This window comes from Panthera onca, chromosome B2 (genome assembly GCF_046562875.1).
Source record: "Panthera onca isolate mPanOnc1 chromosome B2, mPanOnc1 haplotype 2, whole genome shotgun sequence".
NCBI classification, from domain to species: domain Eukaryota; kingdom Metazoa; phylum Chordata; class Mammalia; order Carnivora; family Felidae; genus Panthera; species Panthera onca.
Window position 1 is genome coordinate 98,060,416 of NC_138343.1, and position 27,484 is coordinate 98,087,899.

General features: G+C 40.4%; 1 protein-coding gene across 6 annotated transcripts in view; it reads left to right on the forward strand.

The window, feature by feature from the left end:
- Positions 1-27,484, forward strand: part of LOC132667472 (uncharacterized) — a 177,155-nt gene that overhangs the window by 61,731 nt on the left and 87,940 nt on the right. For all 6 annotated transcript variants that reach the window (XM_060616336.3, XM_060616334.3, XM_081795770.1 and 3 more), the window contains 9 exons: positions 4,684-4,876; positions 6,847-6,974; positions 14,075-14,275; positions 15,006-15,127; positions 17,149-17,377; positions 20,781-20,983; positions 23,262-23,417; positions 25,597-25,690; positions 26,387-26,524. In XM_060616336.3, the coding sequence (XP_060472319.3) occupies positions 4,684-4,876; positions 6,847-6,974; positions 14,075-14,275; positions 15,006-15,127; positions 17,149-17,377; positions 20,781-20,983; positions 23,262-23,417; positions 25,597-25,690; positions 26,387-26,524 (1,464 nt within the window). The remainder of the gene's footprint in view (positions 1-4,683; positions 4,877-6,846; positions 6,975-14,074; positions 14,276-15,005; positions 15,128-17,148; positions 17,378-20,780; positions 20,984-23,261; positions 23,418-25,596; positions 25,691-26,386; positions 26,525-27,484) is intronic.

Genomic DNA, 27,484 nt, shown 5'->3' on the forward strand with positions numbered 1-27,484 from the left:
GAGGGCCAAATACAGGATTTCTGACTGGTATATGTTAGAAGTACAAGTAAGCATCATAAAATCATAGACTAAAAGAAATCTGTGTACAAAAATATAAAGAACTATCTCTTCATCCATTCTTTTACTTATTTTCTAACTTTTTATGTGTTAGGCCCTCTAATAAACACTGAGGATACAATAATGAACAAAAATATACATGTTCCTTACCCTCATAGTACTTAAAATCCAGTGAGTGAGACAAATATTGATCAATACTCACACAAATAAATGTAAGACAACAACCTCAGTAAGTGCCTCAAAAGAGATACTTGGTGTTATAGGGAAGCCAGCAGGAGTTCCCTGTGAAAGTAATGATAGAGCTGAGGTTGGAAGGCGAAAAGGCTTTAACTAGGCAAAGGAGGAAGGAGATCTTTCAATGGAGACGAGATAGATTGTGCAAAGGACCTGTGCAGAGAGAGAGTATGGCACTCACAAGAAACCAAAAGACATGAATAGCTGGGACACAGTGATCCAGGTGGAAAGTGATGCAAAATGAAACTAGCCCAAAGTTTCTTGAACTTGGCACTATTGACATTTTGCGTTTGATAATTCTTTTGTTGTGGGAGGCTGTCCCAACCATTACAGGATATTTAGCAGCGTTCCTGGCCTTTACCCCCTAGATGCCAGTAGCACCTACCTCCAAGTTGTGACAACCAAAAATGTCTCCAGACATGGCCAAATGTCCACTGGGGAGCAAAATCACATTTGGTTGAGAACCACTGGAGAGAGATAGGCAGGGGCCAGACTGTGTAGGTCCTGTTAAGGAGTTTTGCTTTATTCTGTAAGTGATGGGATGCCTTTCAGGGATATTAAAGTGGAGGAAACAAGACAATCAAAACTGCATTTCTTTGTTTTTAATAATTTTTTTAATGTTTATTTATCTTTGAGAGAGACAGAGCATGAGTGGGGGAGGGGAAGAGAGAGAGGGAGACACAGAATCTGAAATAGGCTCCAGGCTCTAAGCTGTCAGCACAGAGCCTGATGCGGGGCTCATACTTGTCAACCGTAAGATCATGACTTGAGCCAAAGTTGGAAGCCCAACCAACTGAGCCACCTTGATCACCCCTCAAAACTGCACTTCTAAAAGATCTGTCAGCAGTGAGTAAAATGAGGGAAAAGAAACTCGGGCCAGAAGCAATGTGGATAGACCAATTAAGAGGCTAAACCAGTTTAGAAGCTCCTAGACTTTCCTGGTGAAAGCTAATTACAGCTTGGACTAGGATGGTGGGTGGTGGAGATGCAGAGAAGTGATGGATTGGAAAGATAGGAAGTCAAATCAACAGGAGTTGGTGATAGACTAAACATGTAGGGTGAGGCAGAAGGAGATGGCAGGAATGATTCATGCTAGAGGAAGTGACTGGGTGATGGTGCTGTTGACCAAATGGGCAAGTTGGAGATGGCCCAGGTTTGTGGGAGAAACACAATTTTATCATATTAAGTTTGAGGGGCCTTTGAGATGCCCAGGAACAGATGCCAAATAGGTCATTGGATATGTGGGTCTGGAGCTCTAGGAGGCCTGGATTACAGATACCAGGGAGCAAATGGTCTAAAGAAGGTAATCTCAGCAGTGAAAGTATACTGCCTCCCAAGGCAGGAGTATAGGAGGAAAAGATGAGGTCCTAAGACTGGGTCTTAAGTGTGACTCCTGTTTAATGACCCGATAGAGAAAAATACACCTCAAGCATCAGCAAAGGGATGGCTGGAAAGTTGGTGAGACCAAAGAGAAGGTGGGGTCTCAGGAGGCCAGGGAAATGAGTGAGTCAAGAAGCAGGGAGTGCACAATGTTTACAGCAGCGCTATCGACAATAGCCAAAATATGGAAAAGAGCCCACATGTCCATCGGCTTTGGAATGGATAAAGAAGATGTGATGTGTATATATATATATGATGGAGTATTACTCGGCAATCAAAAAGAATGAAATCTTGCCATTTGCAACAATGTGGATGGAACTGGAGCGTATTATGTTAAGTGAAATTAGAGAAAGACAAATATGACTTCACTCATATGTGGAATTTAAGATACAAACAGATGAACATAAGGGAAGGGAAGCAAAAATAATACAAAAACAGGGAAGGGGACAAAACATAAGAGACTGTTAAATATGGAGAACAAACAGGGCTGCTGGAGGGGTTGTGGGTGAGGGATGAGCTAAATGGGCAATGGGCATTAAGGAGGACACTTGTTGGGATGAACACTGAGTGTTATATGTAGGGGATGAATCACTGGATTCTACTCCTGAAATCATTATTCCGCTATAAGCTAACTAACTGGGATGTAAATTAAAAATAATAATAATAGGGGCGCCTGGGTGGCTCAGTTGGTTAAGCATCTGACTTCAGCTCAGGTCATGATCTCGCGGTCTGTGGGTTCGAGCCCCATGTCAGGCTCTGTGCTGACAGCTCAGAGCCTGGAGCTTGCTTCGGATTCTGTGTCTCCCCTCTCTCTGACCCTTCCCAGCTCATGCTGTCTCTCTCTCAAAAATAAAAAACATAAATAAATAAATAAATAAATAAATAAATAATAAAAGAAGCAGGAAATGTAAAACTGTGTCACATGCTCCTGAGAGATTACATAAGATGGCTAAAGAAAGTCTGCTGGATGTGGAGAAAAGGTCACTGTTGGTCTTAGTGAAAGTGGTTTGCTTTGATGGAGACAGGAGTCAGATGGAGACGGGCGAGGAGTAGGAGATGAGGAAATGGAGACAGTGAATGCAGATCACATCTTGGGAGGTTAGATTGTAGGGAGGAGGGGAGACAAAAGGTGGTACCTGGGGAAGGGCAAGAGGATATTTTAAAAATGAGAGGGATGTGAGGGGCACATGAGTGGCTCAGTCGGTTGAGTGTCTGAGTTCGGCTCAGGTCACAATCTCATAGTTCATGGGTTTGAGCCCCATGTCAGGCTTGCTGCTGTCAGCACAGAGCTTGCTTTGGATCCTCTGTCCCCCTCACTCAATGCCACTCCACTGCTCATGCTCTCTCTCTCTCTCTCAAAAATAAATAAACATTTAAAAAATAAAATAAAATAAAATAAAAATAAAATAAAATAAAGGAGAGGGATGTGAGCATGTTTCAGTTTCAGTTGGGAAAATAGCTGGCTGCAAGGAGTTGGGTATCCAAGAAAAAGGGAAGCTTCAGAGATGGGAGGGAATGGTCACAGAGAAGGGGAGCAGGGTTGTTCCCCATAGAACAGAAGGAAGTGGAGAGGAGGGTGTGAGCCAGGGGGTCTGTGTGAGGGGAGGTGGAGAAGCAGAGGGGCTTCTGCTGAGACAGAGTGAAGAGTGGGCATGAGGTGGGCTTGAGAAGAGTGAAGTTTGAAATTGTAAGGATCATTATCAGAAAAATTATTCTCAGGATGCAACAGTTCCTCAGTCATCTGAGAGAAATTATGATTGGAATACCCAGATTACTTGCACTACTTTCCTAGAGTTGCCATAACAAAACACCACAAAGTGAGTGGCTCCTAGCAACCAGGAGAGAACTTTATTCTGTCATAGTGTTGGATGTTACAAGTCCAAAATCAAGGTATGAGCAGGGCCATGCTCCCTCTGAAGTCTCCAGGGGAAGATCCTTCCTTGTCCCCCCTAGCATCTGGCAGTTGCTAGTAATCCTGGCTGTTACTTGGCATCCTTGGCTTCTAAATGCATCACTCCAATCTCCACCCCTGTCCTCACATGGCTTTCTCCCCTCTGAGTCGGTCTCCATGTTTTCCTCTTTTTATAAAAACATCAGTCATTGGGAGCTCCTGGGGGCCTCAGTCGGTTAAGCGTCTGACTTCGGCTCAGGTCATGATCTCATAGCTGGTGGTTCAAGCCCCACATAGGGCTCTGTGCTGACAGCTCAGAGCCTCTAGCCTGCTTCAGATTCTATCTCCCTGTCTCTCTCTCTGTCCCTCCCCTGCTTGTGCTCCCTCTTTCTGTCTCTCTCTCTCAAAAAAAATTTTTTTAATTAATTAAAAAAAAAGAACATCAGTCATTGGAGTCACCCTACTCCACTATGACCTCATCTTAACCTATGTATGTCTGCAAAGGCTCCATTTCCATATTAGGTCACATTCACAGGTTTCAGGTGGACATGAATTTTAGGGGAACACTATTCAATTCAGTATATATATTACTAAGACATGAGATTGTGTTAATGCATCTTTAAAGTATTTGTATAATTAAAATGAAAAAGTCTTTAACAGCTCATGTGTATAGATCTCAAGTGCTTCATAAGCACAGTGTCAACGTGCCCCCTGTAAAACTGTTGTGGTATCGCCATTGTCCCCATGTTACAGGTGAGGACACAGAGGCCAAGAGTAGCTGAGTGACTTGCCTAGGGTGAGATCCTGGCAGAGCTAGGCCCAGAACACAGGCACCCTGACCAATAACACTCAGCTCTATTGCCTGCCTTTTTCCAGGTAACCTGGAGTTAATCAGAACAAAACTTAATCAGCTATTTATCTATGTCACTACCCTTCCCCGCCAGCATTCTTTGCTCATATGTCTTTCTCTACATACAGTGCTTTATGCATTCAGCATGTCTGCAGCTCCATACTGATAGCCCACTGCATGAGAACAGAAGCCTACTGTTTGGCCCATTTGGGCTGGCGAAATATAACTCTTTCTTTTCCGGTAACTTCTGGGCTTGGCTTTCTTTCCCCAGGTCCACAGCATCCAGTTCATGGAGTTCTCAGAAGTGGAGAACCAGGATGACTACTACAGCATAGACGCGGGTTACGTCTACACCCAGGACCAGCGAGGAGTGCATGTCATGTATGATGAAGCCTTGAGTGATCTGAAGGAGCTGGAGGCAGAAATGCTGCTTGTAGCCAGCCATTACATTGAGAAAGAGAAAGGTCAGAAGTCAGATTTTAAAAAATCAACCAGCCAAACAAATAATAAACACTAAGGGCTCTGTTTAACACCTTCCACCTGGAAACGTAAATGCATATCCAATAGTATCTGAAAACTCAGTAAGTGCATACACCTCCCCTGCTTTAGAGAAGATATGGTTCTGCTTCTAGCTCAAGTCCCTCTTCTTGTTGGAGACTGTGACTACTCTTTCAAAGCGTGGTTATAATTCTGACTGTTGTTTAGACTCTGTTTGTTCCCCACCAGGTGAAGGGGGTGTCATGCAGGGCCCCAAGGGAAACAAAGTAAGGGAGTGAAGGTAATAATTCTTTTTTCCTAAGTGACAAAAAAGTGATTGACCTTGGGGAAACAGCAGTTAGAAGCAGAGACACCCTGGAGTTCCTAACAAAAATCCAGCAGGATAAGCACCAAAAGGAGAAATCATTACTCAGGGTAATCAAATAACCTATACTATGGGTTCTCTTCTTCCTTCTGGCGTCACTCAAATGTATGCAATTCTAGAAATAGGTGAGGAAAGAAGAATCCTTTTGGAATAATATGATGACATTAGCATTATATTTGGAAAGAGCTCAGAGTTTCTAGACATATTGCAACACCTAAAAGGAAATTTAGCAAGGGTTTGTGCTATTTTGTAATATATGTGGTTGGTAATTAAGAATAATTCATTTTGGGGCGCCTGGGTGGCTCAGTCAGTTAAGCGTCCGACTCTTGGTTTCTGCTCAGGTCATGATCTCACAGTTCATGAGTTCAAGCCCCATGTTGGGCTCTGCATTGCCGGTGTGAACCTGCTTGGGATTCTCTCTCTCCTTCTTTCTACTCCTCCCTCTCTCTCTCTCTCTCAAAATAAATAAACTTAAAAAAAAGAATTTTAATATTGATATAAAATACTGCTCAAAGAATGTTTGACAACTAACCTTTCAGAGCCTGACAGAATTAACTTAACATTGGATTGAACTCTGCCCTCTTTGTTACAGACCATGGGTGTCTGAATCATGGGATGCAGTGATGGCATCCAACATTCTAGGGCATTTAATTTCAACTTTTAGCTTTTATCTTTACTGGTTATTCTACATACTGATGGCATCATTTTTATTGATATTAATTTATAACACTGTACAACTGTTTCAAGCTGCTAAGAATTTAATTTGATTGAAACAGTCAGCAGTTATTTAGCCACATGAACAAGACCATCTTTCAACTGAGCTAGTGAATATGTAGTCATCCATCGTGGAATGATTTCCCAACCTCTGCTGAAGAAATTCCTGATCAAAGTCTTTTTCTTGTTCAGTACCCATCATATACATGATAATTATTGAACTCAAAGTTCAGCACCTGAAACTCTCTTACTTTTTGATATTTCAGTCTGAAATAGACCACTCAAAAATTGAAAGCAATACTCATGCTGGTAATGAAAAATTAGCATTAATATAGTGGGAAAATATTTTAGCTGAATATAATGACAATGATTACTTACCTTTATTGATTTAAGTTAGGAATTAACATAATTAAGGAATATCTTAGAAACTTCTCTGAGAAGTTTTTACTTGGCTAATTTCACTTGGAAGAGCGGGGTTAACCTGGGTTTGTGGTTAAACCACCAGGGACCTATTTTTAGAGAAGGTGAAATGTATGTTTTGCCTTTAAATTACAGGTTTGAGGATATTTTCGTGAAGATTTCATATTAACTGAATTTTGGTTGTATTTCTAAAATTAGCCTTTAAGACTAAAATTAAAAAGTGGAAACAAAAACCTCTATTGACTTAGAAGTCAACAAGTGTGAACTTAGGTCCTAGTCTTGGCCAATGGCTCTCCAGCTGATTCTTAGGAACCCCTGTGACTGACTCAGTGTTTTCATTCCTGAGATGGAGCTGACAGTTCAAGGGCTGCTTTTCAAATGAGAATAGCTCCGTGGAAAGGCCTGTCTCTGGTCATTCTCATCCCCCTTCTCTCCCAGGTCACAAAGAGGGCAGCAAGTCAAATACTGGCCAGGACTGGGGATGGGCCCATGCAAGCGTGGACAGATTTGCTGTGCTGTATGACATATGGACCTGGGAAGCAACTCTTCTAGAAAATAAGCGCCAGGTATTTCTCCCTAGAAAACAAAACATCTGTTAAACTTTCTTACAAAACCCAGTATTTAAAACAAACAAAAAGCCTGTCTTTTGGGGCAGCTCCTAATAAAGTAATTATTCTATTTAAATAATCTCAGCTAGTTGTAAGGGTGTGAATAATAAGTTTATTTTCTTGTGGTTCCTTGTTAACAAAAAATAAAATGTGAAGGGTACTACTTTATCTTATAGGCATAATTTGTTAGAGGGGTGTATAATTTAGGATCTTATATATATGTTTTTAGTGAGAATGGGTGATGATTCCATTCACATTCATTGTCCTGTCAGGGACGAGCCTCACTTTGCTACACACAGACACCCTGACTTTATTATGGCCTTTAGAAATACACCACATGTGGGTGGGGCAGGCAGTTGGGCAAGGTATGCTCAGCGCAGCAAGTTACGAGGGTGAGTTTAAAGCAATGAGATGGCATCTTGCTAAATTCATCATCATACCATCAATGGCTCATATCCTAGTAATAAATGAAACACTGCTCTTCATTTGTATCCACAGCATGGATTATTAGCCCTTCTGATGGTCACCAACTCTTGGGAGTTTATTCATCAAACATTAAGTATCTCCTCTGTCTCAGGAACTATTCTAGACATTAGGAACATATGGATAAATAAGAGAAGATAATTTCTGTCTTTAAGGAATTCTAGTCTATAAAAGTTCACCCAGTCTCTAAGTAAAAATTACAGGTGACTCACAGCTTACAACTGAAGCACACACAAGATCCCCAGAGACCACCGCGGAGGGAGGAATTTGTCCTGTGGGGGGCTATTGGAGTAAAGGAAATATTGGCAAGTCTTCTCAGAGGAATAGATATTTAATCCTGTTACTAAGAGATGTGTAAGATGTTGTCTGTCAGAGAAGGAAAAATCCTTAAGCAGAGGAAACAGCATTAGCGATGTCAGGGAGGTGTAAAATGAGGATGGTGAATTTGGAGAACAAGAGGACTTCTATGGCTAGGCTATAAAGGCATGATGAGAAACGAGCTGAATGTGTTTTGGGTGCAGCCTGTGAAGGGCCTGCTAATCCATACAACATTTACAGTGTATTTTATGAGCAAAGAGGAGCCATCGGTGAGTTCCAGTAAGGGAGAAATACGACCATAGCTCCGTTTTCACCAGTTGCTGGGGTATTCGTGGGGAGAATAGATTAGAGTGGAGCTCGTGCAGAAGAGCAGTGCAGCTATTGCAACAGTGACCTGGAGAGGGAAGACGGGACCTACACCAAGGATGGAACAGTGAGAACAGGAAGGAGGGCAGACTTGAGAGCACTTTGTAGAAATGGAAATGTTGGGATTTGAAGACCAGACGCTGGGGTGAGAGTTTAATAAGGGTGGAATTAAAAAGGACTTTCTCAGGGTCAGGGAGGAGGCTATTAACTGAAATGGAATGCAGGAGGAGGGGCACTTTGGAGGGGAAGGCAATACCGAGTCTGCCACAACAGGCATGTGAGGAGAGTTTGCTAAAACTCAGGTGTGAATGTTTTGTGGGATGTATAGGTTTGAAGGTCAGGAGCAGATATGAGCTGAGGTATGAAGGTGAACGTTGAGCCACAGTAATGAATCAAATGACTAGGAAAAGCCAGAGATGTCTTAAATGCAGCCCTGGGTAATTCTTGAATTTAAGGGGAAGATCACAGAACAAGAATCCTTGAGGGGAACAAGAAGTAGCCAAAGAAACTAGAGGACAAAAAAAGAAGGGATAGTGTGATAAGAGCCAATGAAGGGGGGGGGGGTGCTTTTAATTAGGAGAGGACAGTTACTAACTAGTGTGGCATGCAGTGAAACATCAAGAAAGAGGACTCCTAAACACCAGGCAGTGGGGTCAGTCCCCAGGGTCATTGCCAGCTTCATAGGACTCTCAGAGGAGGTATGGGGGTGGAAGCCAGCTTACAGTGCACTATGATGTGGTCAGAAGATGGGGAAGTGGAAATGTTTTCTTTGAATTGTTTTTCTAGTAGATTAGATGGTTAACCATTTCATCTACTCTCTGGTCTATTACTCACAGAGATGTAGGTCACCCAATTTTTGAAAACACCTGGCTGGGCTTAAAGGGTGAGAGCCTCGGGCTTTGAAAACCGTTCCTCTTTTCAAAGGGAACTGGCCTCTACAGAGTTTGCATCTGCACCCTTCATCTGCCAGTTAGAAACTTCCTTTGATCAACTAAGTGAGAGATCTAGACTCAGAGTGTAGTGACTGAAAAGGCTACATTAAATGTAAATAAGACAGAATCCCTGAACTCAACAAGTTTATTGTCGAAACATGAGTTTTATGCAGCCCCCCTTTTCTGGGCTCTGTCTCCCCACCTTCCCTTTCAGTGCTTCCAGGCCTTCTATGGAGGCCCCAGGCAGGACTCAATGGCAATAGAAGAACAGAAGGGCAGAGAGGACTGAAAAATCGATTTCTCCACACTTTGGCATACACTTCATTCTGTGCTAAGCTACCAGGGCTGTTCACTAGTTTCCTCTATGGTAAATGAAATTATTTTAACTTAAAAAAATCATTGAAAACGCCTCCCCGCTTCCTACCCTGACAATAAGTTCTCTATAGAAACTGAGCTAGCTATCTGTGCCAAAGCTGTGAAACGTGGCCTTCTAAACCAGAAATTCTGTCAAAAGAGCCTATTTCTAATGGATAAACCTTTGTGTTATCTAGAGTACAAATCTAGAGTACACACTGGGCTGTCTTAAATCCTGAAAGTAACCATTTTGTGTGTAAACTCTCATAAAATTAGGGCTGATGTGAATTCAGGTGAATTAAGGAACTCAGAGAAGCCAGGCATTAGCTGTCCTGGCTCCTAAGTGGCACTTGCTCCACATGCTAATTCTCTCTACAGCCACCAGAGGACACATTTTCAGGGTAATTTGAATTAGTGTTTGGAGAACTAAAATAAATAAATAAATAAAAACCTGTGACAGTTGTGGCTAGCACTGATTTTCTGTTTTGTACTTGCATTTGATCTAAAATGTTATTTTTTTAAGTTTTTTAAGTCCCAGAAATATAAGACACTTGAAGTAAAAATAATATAAACACAGAAAGGTTTGAGATTATTTGTTTTGTTTTTTTCCCATTTTCTCTAATATTTGATGCCTACCCTCAGTGTGTACCATGCATTGTTTTGCCTGAGAGTTGGCCCTTGACACACACAGGTGACATTTGACAGGCGAGGAAGACTTCTTAGACAAATAACCAGCCTAGAGTTTAAATGGAAATGGGCCAGTTAGCAAACAGATAATACATAGAACCTGTGAGGCAGAAAGATCCTGGTCTTTCCCCTGTTGGGAAAGTATTAATAATAAAATTATGCAAGGGTCCATCTGAGAGTTTCTTGAGGTTGAGGCCAAAGCTTAAAAAAGCCTAATGAATTTTTAAAAAGAGCCACGTTTTCCTTTTCAACAACTAGTGTAGCCAATTAAATTATGACAATATGTGGGACATACTTATACTCAAAAAGTGTTTGTTGTTTATCAGAAACTCAGATTTAACTAGGTGACCTCTATTTTTATTTGCTAAATCTGGCAATCCTGTAAACAACAAAGCGAGGTTGGCAAATTAGCACCAACCTCTGCAACCTGGTATCAGCAGATTGAAATCACCAGCAAGAACCCTCCCCACAAACTTCTACCAAATAGCCAAACAATAGGGCTCTTTGTACAAAAAACAGGTCAAGGCATACAAATACTATAAACCAGCTCCTGGGATTGCCTTGGCTCAGTGAAAAAGGTTCAAGTTAGTCCAGAATGATTTAGGGAAGTAATTGTTTCTTTCCTAATCTCCCCACCTAGGCTATTAAGTGACACCTTTCTTACCTGTCACTCCCTCCTTTTTGTTTTGTCCTCTACTATTTAATTATTGAATGTTATTCTAGACTAGAGCTCAGCAGAGGGAACAGGTAACTTAGATAACCCTGCTTGTTCAATTTTCCCCAAGGCTCACTTACAGGGCGGGAGATCTCCACCTTTCTTCATTCCTTGCTCTGAGATGTGTGAGTTCCTAACCTACGAGTGCATTGTGTGTTCTGAGATTTTAGCCTCCTTTGGTGCTTTCCCTTTCATGCTAAGGTTGACCTAAGGTCCCTGAGACCAATGTTTCCCAAAGGGCATCCTGCAAATCCAGATGCTAAATAAAGTGCCCTAGGATCTCCCTCCTAGTGCTTTAGCATTGAAGCCCAGATACTGCACATCTGTTAATAAGGCAGCGTTTGATTCCTACTCTGCTATTGATTCTTGAGTGTTTACCTCTCTAGGGAGTCTTGGAAGCCATGATTAGCAAGATGGAGACACTCCTGGCTTTTCCTGCCACGTATTCGTGTAGTGCTTGCACTTTCTCAGTTCTTTCTGGTTTTGTATTCTTTTCTTAGCTATGGACTCCACACAAAGAGAGGGGCTTTTTATCACCTTCAGGGAAATTTATTTTGTTAAGAAGAGGGTTGACTTCCTGGCCCCAAGCCACCAGGAAGACCAACACCCAAGGAAACAAAACACACTCTTTCTCTGATGCATCTCAAAGTGTGCTAGGCTGTCAGATTGGTGGAAATTGCAATCTCAGCAATTCACTCCTTTCTGCCAATTAAATGCACACACTAGGCAAGCCTGTGTGTCTTTAAAAAATATATATACATACATATATATATATATATATATATATATATATATATATACATACATGTCTGTATGTGTGTATATATATATATGTCTGTATGTGTATATATATATATATATATATATATATATATATGTGTGTGTGTGTGTGTGTGTATGTATATATATTGTTTTAGCTCAATTTTAGCTAATTTATTGTCAAGTTAGCTAACATACAGTATATATACAGTGTGCTCTTGGTTTTGGGGGTAGATTCCCATGATTCATCACTTACATACAACACCCAGTGTTCATCCCAACAAGTGCCCTCCTCAATGCCCATCACCCATTTCTCCCACTCCCCCCACCCCATCAACCCTCAGTTTGTTCTCTTTATTTAAGAGTCTCTTATGGTTTGCCTCCCTCTCTGTTTGAAACTACTTTTTCCCTTTCCCATCTCCCATGGTCTTCTGCTAAGTTTCTCAAGTTCCATATATGAGGGAAAACATATGATATCTGCCTTTCTCTGACTTATTTCACTTAGCATAATACTCTCCAGTTCCATCTACATTGTTGCAAATGGCAGGATTTCATTCTTTCTCATTGCCAAGTAGTATTCCATTATATATACAAACCACATCTTCTTTATCCATTCATCAGTTGATGGATATTTGGGCTCTTTCCATAATTTGGCTATTGTTGATAGCACTGTAAACATTGGGGTATATGTGCCCCTATGAATCAACACTCCGGTATCCTTTGGATAAATTCCTAGTGCTTTGGTGATATGACTACAATGGGAGCTGACACCTTCCAGAAGAGTGAAACCTCCATAAGAGGAGCTAGGGAAAGAAGACTGGGAAGGGACATCTTGAGCTAAAACTCTGAGGGAGGAAGTGTTGGATTAGATCAGCAGAGGAAAGGAATCTGTTCTGTTGTGAAATGAATGGAATAAAACTTCAGAAGCTTCCAGTGAAAGCTGATTTATCCATCAGGCAATGTGGACTTGGTGTTTAGGATCTAAGAGCTTTTCAGGTACCATTGAAAATGTTTGGGATTTGAGAAAAAAAAACCTTATGCATTACTCTGAAATATGAAAAGAAAATACAACATAGAAAGCAGTAATGCTTAATCACGTCAGTAAAATGTAAAAACATTGTTAACTGAGCACTTATAAACATTCCTTTTGCATCTGAAAATTTCTAGATCAGATCTTCTCACTTCTTAAGAATCTCTGAATATATACTGCCCAGAAATCATAGCCAATCATTAACTCAAAGTGATGTTTGTAGCCAAATTGAAAAGCAAAATTCTAAATATCATTTAACATTTTTACAGAAAAAAAAATTTGAATGGGATGTGAGTATGTCTTAATATAGTTGATATAATGTGGGATAGGGTCTCCAAAAAAAGATTGTCTAAGGCCTATGAAGGCCTGAACAGTAATCACACTGTTCAGAACTGCTTAATTATCTTGCCCTCAGGTCCCTGTTTGGGATTCCAGCCCAGTGATCTCTCAAGAGCCTTTTCCTGATTAGCACCATGACTAATTACACACAAATAGAATTTACACTCAGAACAGAAATTTCTTACGCTCACAGACAAATGTAAAAGCAAAATAAAGAACATCTCTCTCTGGATTCTCACATTAGGAACCCTCTTCAATGGTTAGTGTCTGGAAGCTTTCTTTGGTTTTTAGGAAAGGCTTGTGACCTCCACTGGAATTAAATTAAATTTAATTTAATTTAAATAAATTAAAAAATTAAAATAAATTAAACAATTAAAAAAAGAAAGTAATACAAATAATTTTTCATCAAATTATCAATAATCAAAGTATATAAATGATTTTATACACTGCAACATTCCAACAAAATTACTAATTCTCACTTCTAAAAAAAAAAAAAAACCAGAAAAAGAAAAGAAAAGCTCCCCCAAATGCCTTTCAGAGTTCTGTACACCAGGCCCTTCCTAGCAATTTCTAGGTAAAATTGAGCAAACTGTTAAAGAAAAGGGGTCAGAAATGAGGATAAGGAGAGGAGGCCACCTGCCTCCATTTGGTGAAAGAGTAAAATGGAGGCAGGAGAATGAGCCTGTGGAGAAAGGTGTTACAGACAAATATATTTGATGGAGTGACATTGCATGCACCGTCTCATTAGAGCTTATCATTATCACATGTTATATTATTCATTATTTAAGGCTCCTTTTATTTGTGGAGAGCAGGGGAAGAGGGGACACAGGCAAAACTAGTGTCCCTTCCTTTGCCCTCCCTCCCTCTGTGGGTTTACTAATTGCTCTGAGTCACTTTGGTGCTGCAGCTGCCCGAACCAGGCCGGGGTACCCCGCGGTACCCCGAGGTTCTGAGCGGTTTCTCTCCTGCTGATGCCCCGGGGCTTTCCAAAGCATGGAGTGGGTGGGGCCTCACCTCTCTTTGCTGGGCCCTACGGCTGCCTCTGCTGTTGCCTGACTAGAAACCTTATTTGCAGCTTCTTGACAGTTACTTTGAAGCCTACCAGCACGTGTTGGACCCCGAGGAGAGGTTTGCCTTAGCACAAGTGATCACTGACATCATGCACAGGTGCCCAAGGTTTGATTTCAGCCACCCTTATTTCATTAAGGCCTACAAAGATGAATGCACCTGCCTGAGGCTTCACTTGCAGCTGGTGAGGGGCATCCTCAATCAGCACGTAAGTACATTTGGATTTTAAAATAGTACATGTGAGAAGGCCATAACTGAAAATAGTGTTTTCCTTTCATTGCAGGTTCAGAATCCAGGTTTTCTAGGGCAGCACGTTGAGCATGTTTATTTGTAAGCTCATTTGCATTGTCGAATTCCAAGCATAACTACAGTCTTAAATGGAAGTTTCCAACCCTAATTACATTTAATGGTCTGCAAAGAATAGACAACTTATTTTCACTACATGATGGAGTTTATTGGTACTGAAAGGAGGACTAAACATACCCCTTTACAAGCCATTAATGTATAAAGTTGTGTTTATTAATTTGTTTTTAATGCTGTGGCTATTTTTAGGACACTAAAGGAAAAATTAGTGTACATCCTCTGGGGAAAAGCCAGTGGCAGGAAGTAAGCAAGGGATAAATTGTTGCAGTGCGTTTACCTGAGACCTGGTTAGATTTTTTTCTTTGTAGTCAATCATTTGACAAAGAGAAGTTTTCCTGGGCCTCTTAAGAGTGTCTCAACTTGGTTGCCTTTGTTTTTATTGGCTGATCCCAGGCTCAGACTGAGACACCAGCATGTCTTCGTGTGAATGGATCCTCAAAACCACATCTGGGTGAAAATCAGTCAAATAATGAAGGGACGCAAAGGACTGCTGTTCTTCTCATGCCAGGGCTCATAATTCACACCCATGGGAAAGTTTAACTTTTCTAATTTTAACTTTTATGTTACATTTCTAGATAGAGCGCCAGCGGGAGTATGTCCAGAGGCTTTGGCAAAGAGGCCATCCAGATGATAGCAGTAACTTTGGACTTCCCCTTAACATAATTTGCAAACAACTTATTTCCATCAACAATAGCTGGTATGGTGCTATTGTCTTTAGACATTTTACATTTAATCTTTTAGATAAGTTAAAGGGTATGATGGTAAGTCTAAATACTATTCTATAAAGTACCTTTCAAGTATCTGGGGAGATGAGACAAGTAGATATAAAAGCCACAGAAGAGGGATTTTCTTGCATACTCAATATCCATTTGCTTTGTAAGTAATAAAGAATAGGAGGCTAGAATTTAAAAGTTAAAACACTGGGTACAGAATCTTTATTCTCATGAGAAGCTCTATAAGAAAGAAAGAAGTTGCTCTTAAAAATGCTATCAGAGGACTTATTCAGAGGTGCCACACAAGCGGACATGCATGAAACTTGGGTGTGCTTAAAAGTTTCTCAAAAAGGAATTTCTTTACTCTAGTAAGTGTCACCATTTCTGCAAACTCGCCTTGTGATCCTCTACCCCTTTAAGGAGCAAACTAAATTTCCTAAGATCACTCAGAGAAGGTATACCCCCATGACATGTATGCAGCTTGAGCCACCCCCTCCCCGCCATTCCTTCCTTGCCTTTGAGAGTGGTAAGGGAATCAGGAAGTGGGTGGCAAGCCCCAAGTTGGTCTGTATGGCCCATGATCACAATCTCTATTGCCTTCAAATGGGTGGAGAAATCATCCAGCTCCTTTCAACATGTCACAAATATCTGCTGAGCCACCTACAAGTACCAGGCGCTGCGCAAGGAGGTGAGGACACAGTAGTGAACAATAGAGGCATGGCCCTGTGCTCCCATCAAGCGCACAGGTCAGCAGTACAGGCGCACTTTCACTAGGATATGGCCACAATGGGCTATGGTATCTTCTTGGGGAGTAGCAGGATGCCATGGGATTTCGTAGCTTAGATTCTTTTTTTTTTAATTGTTTATTCCTTTTTTGAGAGAGGGAGAGGCACAGATCATGAGTAGGGGAGGGGCAGAGAGAGGGAGACACAAAATCTGAAGCAAGCTCCAGGCTCTGAACTGTCAGCCCGATGCGGGGCTCGAATTCATGAACCGTGAGATCATGACCTGAGCTGAAGTCAGACACTTAACCGACTGAGCCACCCTGGTGTCCCGTGTAGCTTAGATTCTAACCTTATCCCTTGAGAAAGAGCCCTGGGAGTTCCAGGCACAAGACTGCATTTTCTCCACAGACCTTTCTAAGGACTGATTTCTTCTCTGTCATAAGATTGAGACATCAGCTGTCTGTGTGCGGCTCGCTATGGCAAGAATCTACTGTTGAGGAAATGGTTCTTGGCGGAACATGCTAGGACTGTATGGATACCAAGACCTGTCAGAACAGTCTCAAAAGCAAATGTTATTTGTTTGATGAAATTCCTTTCCAGCCCTAGGGTTGTAATTTTTAAGATCTGGAACTAAGAGGAATCCCATTTGTATAGATTTAAGAAGTATTTATGTTCTTTAGTTCTATGTAGGTATAGAAAGGCCCTTGACTTGTGCTGTATCCTCTATTTTCAAAGGAATACCCACAGACAAGCACTTTGTTATTTCTGGCTTCATCCATTTATAAAATAGAACATTCTTATGGCAAACGTGAATGATTCTAGCAGTTGTGTACAGAATTTAAAATGTGTCTTTGTTCATTAACATTTTCAGGGAAAAGGATAAAGACTCAGGTAGAAAAATAGAAAGCAATTATGGAAATTATTTATTTAATATTTAGTCACTGATAAGTTATTTTGTTTTCAGATATTTGACTAAATGTTGATTACTGGAATGTTTATAGGTTTCCCATATACAGTTTAAGAATCAGATTGGGCTTTTAGAATAAATTCTTATGGCTCCCAATTTTAAAAGGGTTCACATTAAAGCAAAGAGCATGTTGCATAATCTGGTGGCTTCCCTGGATGGCCTCTGAGGCCCCTTTAAGCTTCCAATTTTTTATAATGTCCTGGATTAAAACAGCTGTTTTATTGGTCTTAAAAAATGTAAAATTCAAATGTCTTTTGAAACAGATCAAGTTCTTCACTGTGTAAAATTGTCATTGATCCATCCTCTTTTCAAGCCCGTCTTTGAAAAACACGTATCTGCTGGAGTTCCACCCTTCCCTGGGCCTGGCATCGCTCATCCCCCGATCTCTTGATCACCTTCTCCAGGAGGCCCGTCACACCTGCAGACCCACATCAGCCAGCAGCCTCACCTTGCTGGAGAGACGCGTGCTGCGGCTGGCCCTGGATATGTGGCTCACACCGGCCCAGCCTGAGTCCTGGTACAGCCCACGTCTCCACAAAGATGTAGGTTCTCCGAAAGGGGAGATGGGGGAGCTCCTTGTCCAAGGGAATGTTTCCAGGCAGATGTTACTACTTAACTTTGTTTTTCTGTTTGGCTCTATTCCTCCCCTATTTGGCCAGAGACAGATCATAGTGCTGGGCTTTGCCAACATTTTTATGTAATGGTTTTTTCATTTTCGGTCAAAGTTTCTATTTTATCAAAATACTGCTACAGTTAGAAGGGAGATATACATACGTATGTGGGAGATGTTTTCTGGCTTATTTATATTTCAACAATACACATTTTTAATTTAAAAGCTATGTATTTTATTTGCACTAAAGCTCTTCCTGAAATTCCCTCTTTTTGTCCTGACCTGAGATCTGGTATGAGAGAGAGAGTGGCTGAGTGAGGAGACAGGGACCTGGACTCAAGTTCCGCCCTGCCATTAACTTGCTGTGTGACTCTGAGAAAGTCTTTGAGCCTCCCTGAGCTTCTTTTTCCTATTTTGTAACCTTATGTTTGTGTATTTGAGGGGAGGGAGATGGAAGTGAGCCTGATGGTCTCTAAAGCCCCTTTCAGCTTAGAACTCTATGGTTCAAACTATGGCCTAATGATTTACATAGTATTTGTAGTTAGATTTTAATTCTCTTCTTTTTCTGTTAAGGCCAGCACAGTGGAGCCTATATTTCCAATCTGACCTTACTCTGTGTGGGTACATGGTGTATGATGAAGGAACTTTCAGCTACCAAAAATCTCTCTTCCATGCATCTGCCTTGACCTCCTATTCCCTCCTAAACTAAAATTTTATTTTATTTTAATTCATTTTAAATTGATCAAAATAATGTAATACAGAATTTTAGCAAATGAAAAAAGCAAATGAAAAAAATTACCCTAAACATAATCACTCAAATGCATTCACAATACTTTTCTGAATTCAAGCATTCTTCACATGCGTATTTTACATAGTTATAATCACATCCTTCATACACTGCTTTTCATACACTTAATACACTGTTTTTCTCAGTTAACATTGTATTATATGTTTTTCCATTTTGCTAACTAGTCTTTATACTCACCTTTATGGTTATAATTCCCTTAAAGGATGATCATAACTTTTCCACCTCTTTCCTTATTGTTGGACATTCAAGTAATTTCTAATTTTTCATTGGTATTAAAATTGTTATAATGCATGTTTCCATACTTACAGATTTTTCTATATTTTAAATCAGTTCCTTTGATAGATTCTTAGGAGTGGAATTACTGAAACAAAATTTAAGTCTTTGGATGCAAGTTGGCAGATTGCTTCTCAAAAGAGTTGGGACAAATTATAATGCCACCAACAATTTGTAAGAGTACTAATTCTGCCACACTGTACAGTATTAGGTATAAGCATATGTCTGTGTGTGTGTGTGTGTGTGTGTGTGTGTGTGTGTGTATATATATATATATATATATATATATATAATATATATGTATATGCATATATTTATATATAAAGCGTATATACAGACATATGCTTTATATATATGTATAAAACAGGTGGCATTGCCTTGTTAATTTGCATTTCCTTGGTATTTGTTGAGACTAAATATCCTTCCAAATGTCTTGTTACAAGTTGTATTTTTTTGTGAATCTTCTGTCTTTCCTTTTATTTATCTCTTAGAATCCTAATGTCATTCGTATTCACTTCCATGAGCTCTCTTCAATAAAAATTTTAACCCTTTGTCCATGATATTTTCTGCAAATATTTCTCCCAATTTATCTTTTTCTGTTTTATTTTCATAGAGTTAACTCTGTTGATCTTTTCCTTTGTGATTTCTTTTATCTTCCTAAGTCCAGAAAGCAAATCATCTTCCACATGTTTTATATTTGTCTTACTTTATTCTAATTTCTTAAGTCTTTATTTTATTTTAAAAATATTTAAGTTCTTTAGTATTCCACCTGGAGGGAGAGAGAAAGAGAGAGAGATGGGTATGAAGATGGCTCAAAATTGAATTTTTCCTGGGGCACTTGGGTGGCTCAGTCAGTCAAGCATCCAACTTCGGCTCAGGTCATGATCTTGTGATTCGTGAGTTCAAGCCCTGCTTTGGGCTCTGTGCTGACAGCTCAGAACCCGGAGCCTGCTTCAGAGTCTATGTCTCCCTCTCTCTCTGCCCCTCCCCTGCTTGCTCGCTCTGTCTCTCAAAAATAAATAAATATTTAAAAAATTTGAATTTTCCCCAAAATTACCAGTCATGTATCTACTACCATTTACTGCAGATTCTTTTCACATTGTATTATGTTACCAGATTTTTTTAATGTATTTTAAATTCTCTTATAACTCACAGTGAGTATTTGAGATACCTCCCTAATTTCCCATTGATGCCATATGCAGTTTTAATTATTCTTACTTTTGAAATGTGTTCAAATTTGGATCTAGAAATGGTAAATACTCAGATTAATCTTTTGTATTAGGCCAAAAAATGGGGGAGACATTGTCCTTAGAAATTAGTTTCTAATAGGAATTAGTTTAATAAAAAATTTTTATCACTTTGGAAGACTTCAAGAATCTAGAAATTGCATCTTCAAGTAGAAAAGGCCTTTGGTGGATCAGTGGACAGATAAGGGAATCTGTGATAGCAAAGGCAGATAAGGGAGATAAAGCAGAAAAGGTAGATAAAGGAGCCAAGCCAGGAAAGGCAGATTTGGGGGTCCCCAAACTGGGTCCTTGCTGGGAATGGTATACGAGGGTGTAGCAACGATGTCAGAGCAAAGGAGCCCCCCATGGCAGGAGGGCTGTAAAGAGCAAGGAGGTTATTTCAAAAATTGCCCGGAACATGTAAAGGCAGTTTAGCATACTATAAAACTACTGGACTGGAGTTAGGAAGTGTAAGTTCATTCTTGGTACTGCTGTGTGACCTTGGAAAGTTTCAGTGTTGCTTCAGATTTCTCACTAATGAAATGGAAATGATGGTATCTGTGACTCCTACTTCATGGGGATCTTGAGTTCATGTACACGAAAACACTTTGAAATTTTGAAATTGCACTTAGAAGAGTTTATAGGAAATTATTCTTATTATTGGCTTCTAAAATACTTGGAAAAGATCAGATTCCTACTTCTATTCTTTATTTTGGCTTAAAATATTTATAATAATGATAACAGCAAATACTATGTACCAGGCACTTTTGTATATATTAACTCAATGAACTCTCTCAATAACCTATTTAGGTAATTACTGTCTACTTGTTACTCTTAGGTATTGTTATTATTCTTATCCATCCTTTACAGATGAGGAAACTGAGAAATAGCAAAATTTTGTAGCTTCTAAGTGGCAGAGCAAGGACTTGAGTCCAGGAAATCTGGATTCAGAGTCTGTGCCACTGAGAGTGTTTTTTCTTAATATGTGAAATTTCTTTTTTTATACTTTAAAAAGTATTTTCTTTCAGCTGTTTTCAGCTAAAGTAATGGAAGATCCCTTTCTCATGGAGGAGATAGGTCTACTTGCACTCAAGTCCGCAGCAGATGAAAGACAGAACCAAAGCCAAGATTCTCACATGCTGCTCCTGGAGACATTTTCCAAACTTCTGGAACTCGTGACCCTCCGCCACCGGCTGATAGAAATGAGTCTGGAGAGTGTACACTTAGCTCGGTCAGTAGGGGGACTGAGGATCCAGATGGGGAAGAACAGACCATAGGTGTCCCTGCCTACAAGCCTTGCTCCCTCTGTGCCCCAGAGCAGTCAAAGCAAGCTTTCTAAATGGCTGAAATGACCCCCTTCCCCACTTTTTCATTCTCCACCCAGGCCTCCCCCTCATGTCTCTCTGACCACTCAGCTAGGCTAGGCCCTCCTCCTAGGACCTGGGTTTCCTCTCTATTCAGCACATTGCCTTTCAGTCAGATGCTTAATACTGGTTTATCAGTTTTCCTGCTAGTGTAAGCTCCTGATTGCAAAAGCACTGTCCATGTCGGTTTCCATGGTGTCCCATCACCTGGTATGAGGCCTGACTTACACTCAACAAATGTTTACTGGATTTGCTCTTAACTATGATGAAGCTGAATAGCAGAGCAGAAGCAATAGAGGGATTAGAGAAAGGAGAGGGATGAGTTAGTGACAGTATCCAGGCCTTACAGAGGTTTGGAAGGTTAAGCAGGTTGGGGGCAGGGGCGGAAAGAGAGAGAGATAAATGAGTTAGGTTTTAGGTATGAGTGTGAAGTGATGCAAAGACATCCAAGTGGACATGTTCCATAAGCAGGAAAAATATGGAATTAAAGGGTTTGTTGCAAACATGTATGAATTCCCTTGTGTTCTAGTCCCCCACGAGAGTCCCTATATACCTGAAGAGTGAAATCATCTACCACAAACCATTACCATGGGCCTGCTATGGCCAGGGTCTGTGCTGGGGACTTTATGTGTACTCATTCATTTAATTTACAGAATATTCTTAATAAGTAGCTTACTAATATTTTACCAGCAAGGAAGTGGAGGCTCAGAAAGGTAAGCTATTGACCTAAGATCACATACCTAGAACATAGTAGAAACAGAATTCCAACCATGAGTCAAGATATTTATTAACCTTTATGATAGTACCTCCTCATAATCTTTGATCCTTGATCTCAGGGATCTCACAATTTAAAAGTTACTTCTACTATAGTTTAATATGCTATTTTAGTCATATAACCAAAATACTATGGGAACTCAGAAAATGGAGTGTTTCATTCTTTGTAAGTGGGTCAAGGAAAGCTTCATAACAGAGGCACTATTGAGGAACAAACTGTGTCCTCTGGCAGGTTCATATGTTCAAGTCCTCAGTCCCAATACATCAGATTGTGACCTCATTTGGAGGTAGGGTCTTTACAGAGGGAGTCAAGTTAAAATGAAATTATTAGAGTGGGCCCTCATCCAATATGACTGGTATTTCTTATAAGAGGAGAAGACTTGGACACAGACACACACAGAGAAGGAAGATGATGTGAAGACACAAGCAGAATGTGGCCATCTATAAACTAAGGAGAAAGGCCTGGAACAGATCCTTCCCTCATGGCCCCCAGAAGGAACCAACCCTGCTAATACCTTGATCTCAGACTTCCAACCTCCAGAACTGAGAGACAAATTTCTGTCTATAGTACTTTGGTACATCAACCTAGCAAATTAATGTAGGTGCCATTTGAGTTCAGCCTTAATGCACCAATTTCTGAAAATGGAGAAATGTGTGAGGATGTGGGTGAGAGAGGAGTGGAAGACATTCTAGACTCTTAAGGCTGAAATGCCAGAGGTGCATCTGAATGGAGCCTTGCTGCAAGCCATGTAAATGTGGGAGTAGAGCTCAGAGTTGGGATAGGACAGAGGTACAGTCATAGGCTCTTATACTAGGGGGCTATCATTAGGCCATGTGGTTGGAAGACAAACTCCCCAAGAAGGGGACAGAGAAGAGGAGAAGAGGACCGGGTTTGGAACCCCAGGAAATACTAGAATTTGAAAATGAAGAGGAAGAGAAGCCAGTGCAGACTGAGAGATAGTGGTCATGAGGTGGGAGCATGGAGATCCTGGATCCAAAGGAACAAAGATGTTCCTTGAGGAGAGGACAAAGACCAGCTGTGAAGTGTTCTGAGAGAAAATAGTGAACCTTGTATTGAAAGCAGTATTGGTGACCTCATGAGGGCTCTGAGGATAGAAGCCAGCAGGAAATGAAAGTTGAGGAAGTGTCCAAGCACATCTCCTCCTACTTTAACTGCTATTTTTAACTGTCATAGTGTAGAGTAGACACAAGACCTTTGTGACTCATTGACTTCATTCCGGACTTGGCTTACTATTGTTTTGACTTTTGCTTTTGTGCTTATTCAGATTTTGTGGGTTTTCTTACCACGTACTTTGCTTCTAGTGGAAAATAATAGCAAATGCTCTTGGCTCTTTATCCTCCCCCCTTTAGTCTCTATAAGGAACTGGCATGGGAGATGGGTTTTGAAGAGTACCATTTGTATCTGAGGCCTGTTCATTTTGAATTTGCATCACACAAGGACAAAGTGGACCATCCACCTCCTGTTTTTATCACCTCTCTGCTGGAGGACAGTGATCGAGTGGACAGGTGAGCCTTGAGAAGGTCCAAGTAAAAATAATGCAATGGTAGAATGAATGGCCAGTGAAAAATAATTTCTACCACCACTGGACTCACAAATGCAATTGTATTTCTAAATCCCCCCTCTTATATTCTATCTACTATGATGCCATTCTTTTTTCCTTTTTCTTTCTTTCCTTTTTTAATAAGGCAGGGGAAGAACTCAATGAAGGGGGATAATTGAATTTAAAAACAGCAAGTAATGGAAGAATCTGATCAGGGAGCTCAAATGAGATAAGATCACAGACTTAGCAGCACAGGTTGACTGTGTTGCTTCTAGGTAGAAAGGGGTGTGAGAGTTTGTCTCATGGGGCAAGAACCATGGATCAGAAGTCCAGATCCCTTCTCTCACTTTCCCTGGGACCAGGAAGAAGTCAGTTAAAATTTTTGAACAGCTTTTTCCTTGAAACTCTAACACAATGTACAAATCTAACATGTATGGCAGTATCTCAGTCAGATTCTTTTGTTGACCAGCAACAGAAGTGTACTCAAACCCTTGAAACTTCTTCATGCCCCATATGTTCAGCCCATTGCCAGAAAGAGAACACTCTTACTAGTAACAGATCATGAGTCTATAAGTCGGGGAGAGGAATCTTTTTCTTCCATGCAGGATCAGCCTTTGATATGTGCTGAGGAGAAACGTCTGTCTCCCTCTTCTTTCCTTCTTTTCTAGTCTGCCCTTCCCCTGAGGGTCCTTTCTTTCTATCCCTGGAGATTCATGGTACTGGCCCCACCCCCAGGAAAGCAAAGTTGATTCCAAGGAGGAAAAGTCACCTTTGTTTTGCTAGTGTGGATCACTTGTCAAAATTTAACTTTGACGTGTTGATATGTTAAAGGTCTCCTCTTCTCCAAAGAGACCTTGGGCTGGGTTAGGATGACAGAATATGGTATCCCAGAATTTCTCAACCTTGGCATTATTGAAACTCGAGGCTGGATAACTCTTGTAGGGGGCTGTCCTGTGTATCAGAGGTAGTTTATCAGCATCCCTGACCTACCAGATGCCAGTAGTACCCCTTCTCCCCTTTTATAACAACCAAAAATGTCTCCAGACATTGCCAAATGTCCCCTGGAGGCAAAATATTTCTTGCTCTATCCTGTCATGCTAGCTAAACAAAAACAATTTGTCATAAGTATGTAGAAATGTCTCACAGAAACTGAAGGCAGGAAGTGTGAGCAGGCCTCAGGTGAGGCTGGATCTCCAACCTTGAGCCAAGTTATTCTCTGGGTCTTTACGGGCCTCCTGCAGGAGCTGGTATTTTACACTGATGTAAAATAGGGCATATTTTTGTTCAAGTGGAATCAACCAATCACCAGAAAGTGCCCAAATGATCTGTGGCCTGGCCAAGCTGTGACTGGTTCTCGCAACAATGACCCAAAGATCTTGCAAGATCTGAGGAGCCTTCTGAATTAGCAGGGGAAGGTTTATGCACCCAAGGATCTTGTCTCTTGAGTTTGCATTTATTTTATGTATGTTAACTTCTTAGAGTTGCCACTTTGGAGTGCTGTTATAACAACATATATCAAACATGAGCATAGTGACTTACATTTTAAAAAGCACATTTGTTCATATTATCCCACTTAATATTTGCCATAACCCTATGTTATGTTCAGCCTTAATGCACCAATTTCTGAATATGCCTATGAGATAGGTGATATCTCCATTTACAGATGAAGAAACTAAGATTCATAGGTATTAAATTACTCAACAAAGCGTCATAGGTATGGACAAAGGACCATATCCCAAGGCATAAACATGGTTGCAAAGAACATTTAGATGATTGTTGGGGCAATGGAAGAGAGCAAGAACTGGAAAGCCTTTAGGGAGTGGAGGAAAGGGTTCAAGTCAGTGAAGAGGCTGAGGACATGAGGTCGAAGGTAAGAACAGAAACAGGATAAAACAGTGGAATGGGGATCAACAGAAAAGAGTTTGGAGTAGGTGGTCACCACAATGAAACTGAAAGGAGATCAAGTCCAGTAAGGACTGAAAAGACCTCTGAGCCCTTCGGTCTTTGGGCAGAAATATCAAGTCTTGTATAACATCTGCACTTGGATCACCTAGAACTGATCACATGCCATGCAGTCCCATCAGAATGGGCATCTCTTCACTAAAACATGGTACATCAAGACAATGTCATGTTTCTTCTTGCAGATATTTTCCTACTACTCTTGTGTTAGCCATCTCTGAGGTGGATGATAACCAGGTTGGCAAGTTTAGCTTTTATACGAAGGAAGCCATCCTTAAGGTAAATTATTGTTTTTAAAGAAACTAAAGTTAAAGAATTTGCTCATGTATTTCTTTAAAGAAAATAATATTTAATTTATATAAGCTCAGCTCCCCTGTGTAAGAAAAGCTTCTAGCCTTACCTTATTTGATGTGCACATTGGCCTGGTTTAAATCATAGAGACTGCAACACCCCATGCAATGACCACTGCTAGCTATCTTAAAGAAGCACATGTAGTGAACCATCTTTATACCAAATTTTTAAAATATGTACATGTTACTGGAGATTTTATTTGATCTTCTTGAACTTGGTGCTGTTTTTTCCCCCTTCCATTTAGATGGATTTCTTTGCTTCTGTGTGAGTATGTATAGGTTTGTATTTGCATGTGTGTGTTTTAAACATTAATCTAATTTTGGCAGTTTTAAAAGTTTGCCACTGAGCACATGTTTGCTAGTTCATCAGAACCTACTCATCCTTTTCTGACCCGAAACCTGATGGTGTCCAGCAATAGAGCAAATCAGGCCTGCAGGCTGCCTTCATGGGATGAAATGGTGCTTAGAGAGAGGTTCAGTCCCATGTCTGAGGAACAAGGATCTCAGCACATCCGTCAGTTGGATTCATATGTTTACATGTTAAATAAGTGTTGATCTCAAACCCTCAACTTCACCTCTTGCTTTATGACAGAAATTCCTAATATTTCACATTTTCTTCCTTTAGCTCTTATTCCATTCAGGAGTGGAAAACATGCAAGTGACCCTTGCATGCCAAGCTGCTCAGAAAAATGCTTTGATGGTGGCTGTCCAACAGGCATCCTTCTATCACACGTCCCGATGGGGCTGTTCTGCTGATGTGAAGGTCAGCTTGTAAGATAGAGAAACCTGAGGCATGCTACTATATGCCAGCTAATGCTAGGATACCCCTTCCATTCCTTCTATCCTTTAGCCTGTCCCCTTCTCTCTTCCCTTCTTTCTTCCTCCCCTTCTCCCCTTCCCTCCTTCTCTTTCTTCCTTCTTCCCCTTCTTGTCTATCTTTTTATCTTCTCTCCTTCCCTCTTTCCCTTCTTTCCTTTTTTTCCTAATGTGAGTCAACACATGACCAAATCTTTACAGGGTCTCTTAATTTCTCATGATTTGCTAACAGTTTTTCTCTTTGTATGTAACTCTGTAACATTGACTAGTTAGAATCATCCAACAGAAAATATTGTACTTCTACCCCTACCCTTTGTAGAGATATGATTTTATTTGTTTTCTGTTTTATTCTTCCTGCATTTCTTTTTGTAAAAGTCAACAGAGACATTTGTCCCTTCTTTTTCTACAAAAGGTAACAAACAATGCATACCCCCTTTCCCCCCTCCCCAGATTTCGTAGGTTGTTTTTGAGATATAATTCGCATAACATAAAATTTACTCCTTTAAAGTACGTAATTCACAAGATCATGCAACCATCACCACTATCTAATTCCAGAACATTTTCATCATTTTCAAAGGAAATCCTATACCCATTAGCAGTCAGTGCCCATGCCCCCCTGTTCCCTCAGCCCCTAACAAACAGTAATCTACTTTCTGGCTTATAGATTTGCCTTTTCTGGACACTTCATATAAATGGAATCATTCAATGTATGGACTTTTATATCTGGATTTTTTCACTTAGCATGTTTTCAAGTTTCATCCATGTTGTAGCATGTATCAGTACTTCATTCCTTTTTACTGATGAATACTTCAGTATATGGATATACCACATTTTGTTTATTCATTCTTCAGTTGACAGACACTGGCTTGTTTTTACTTTTTGGCTATTATAAATAATGCTGCTATGA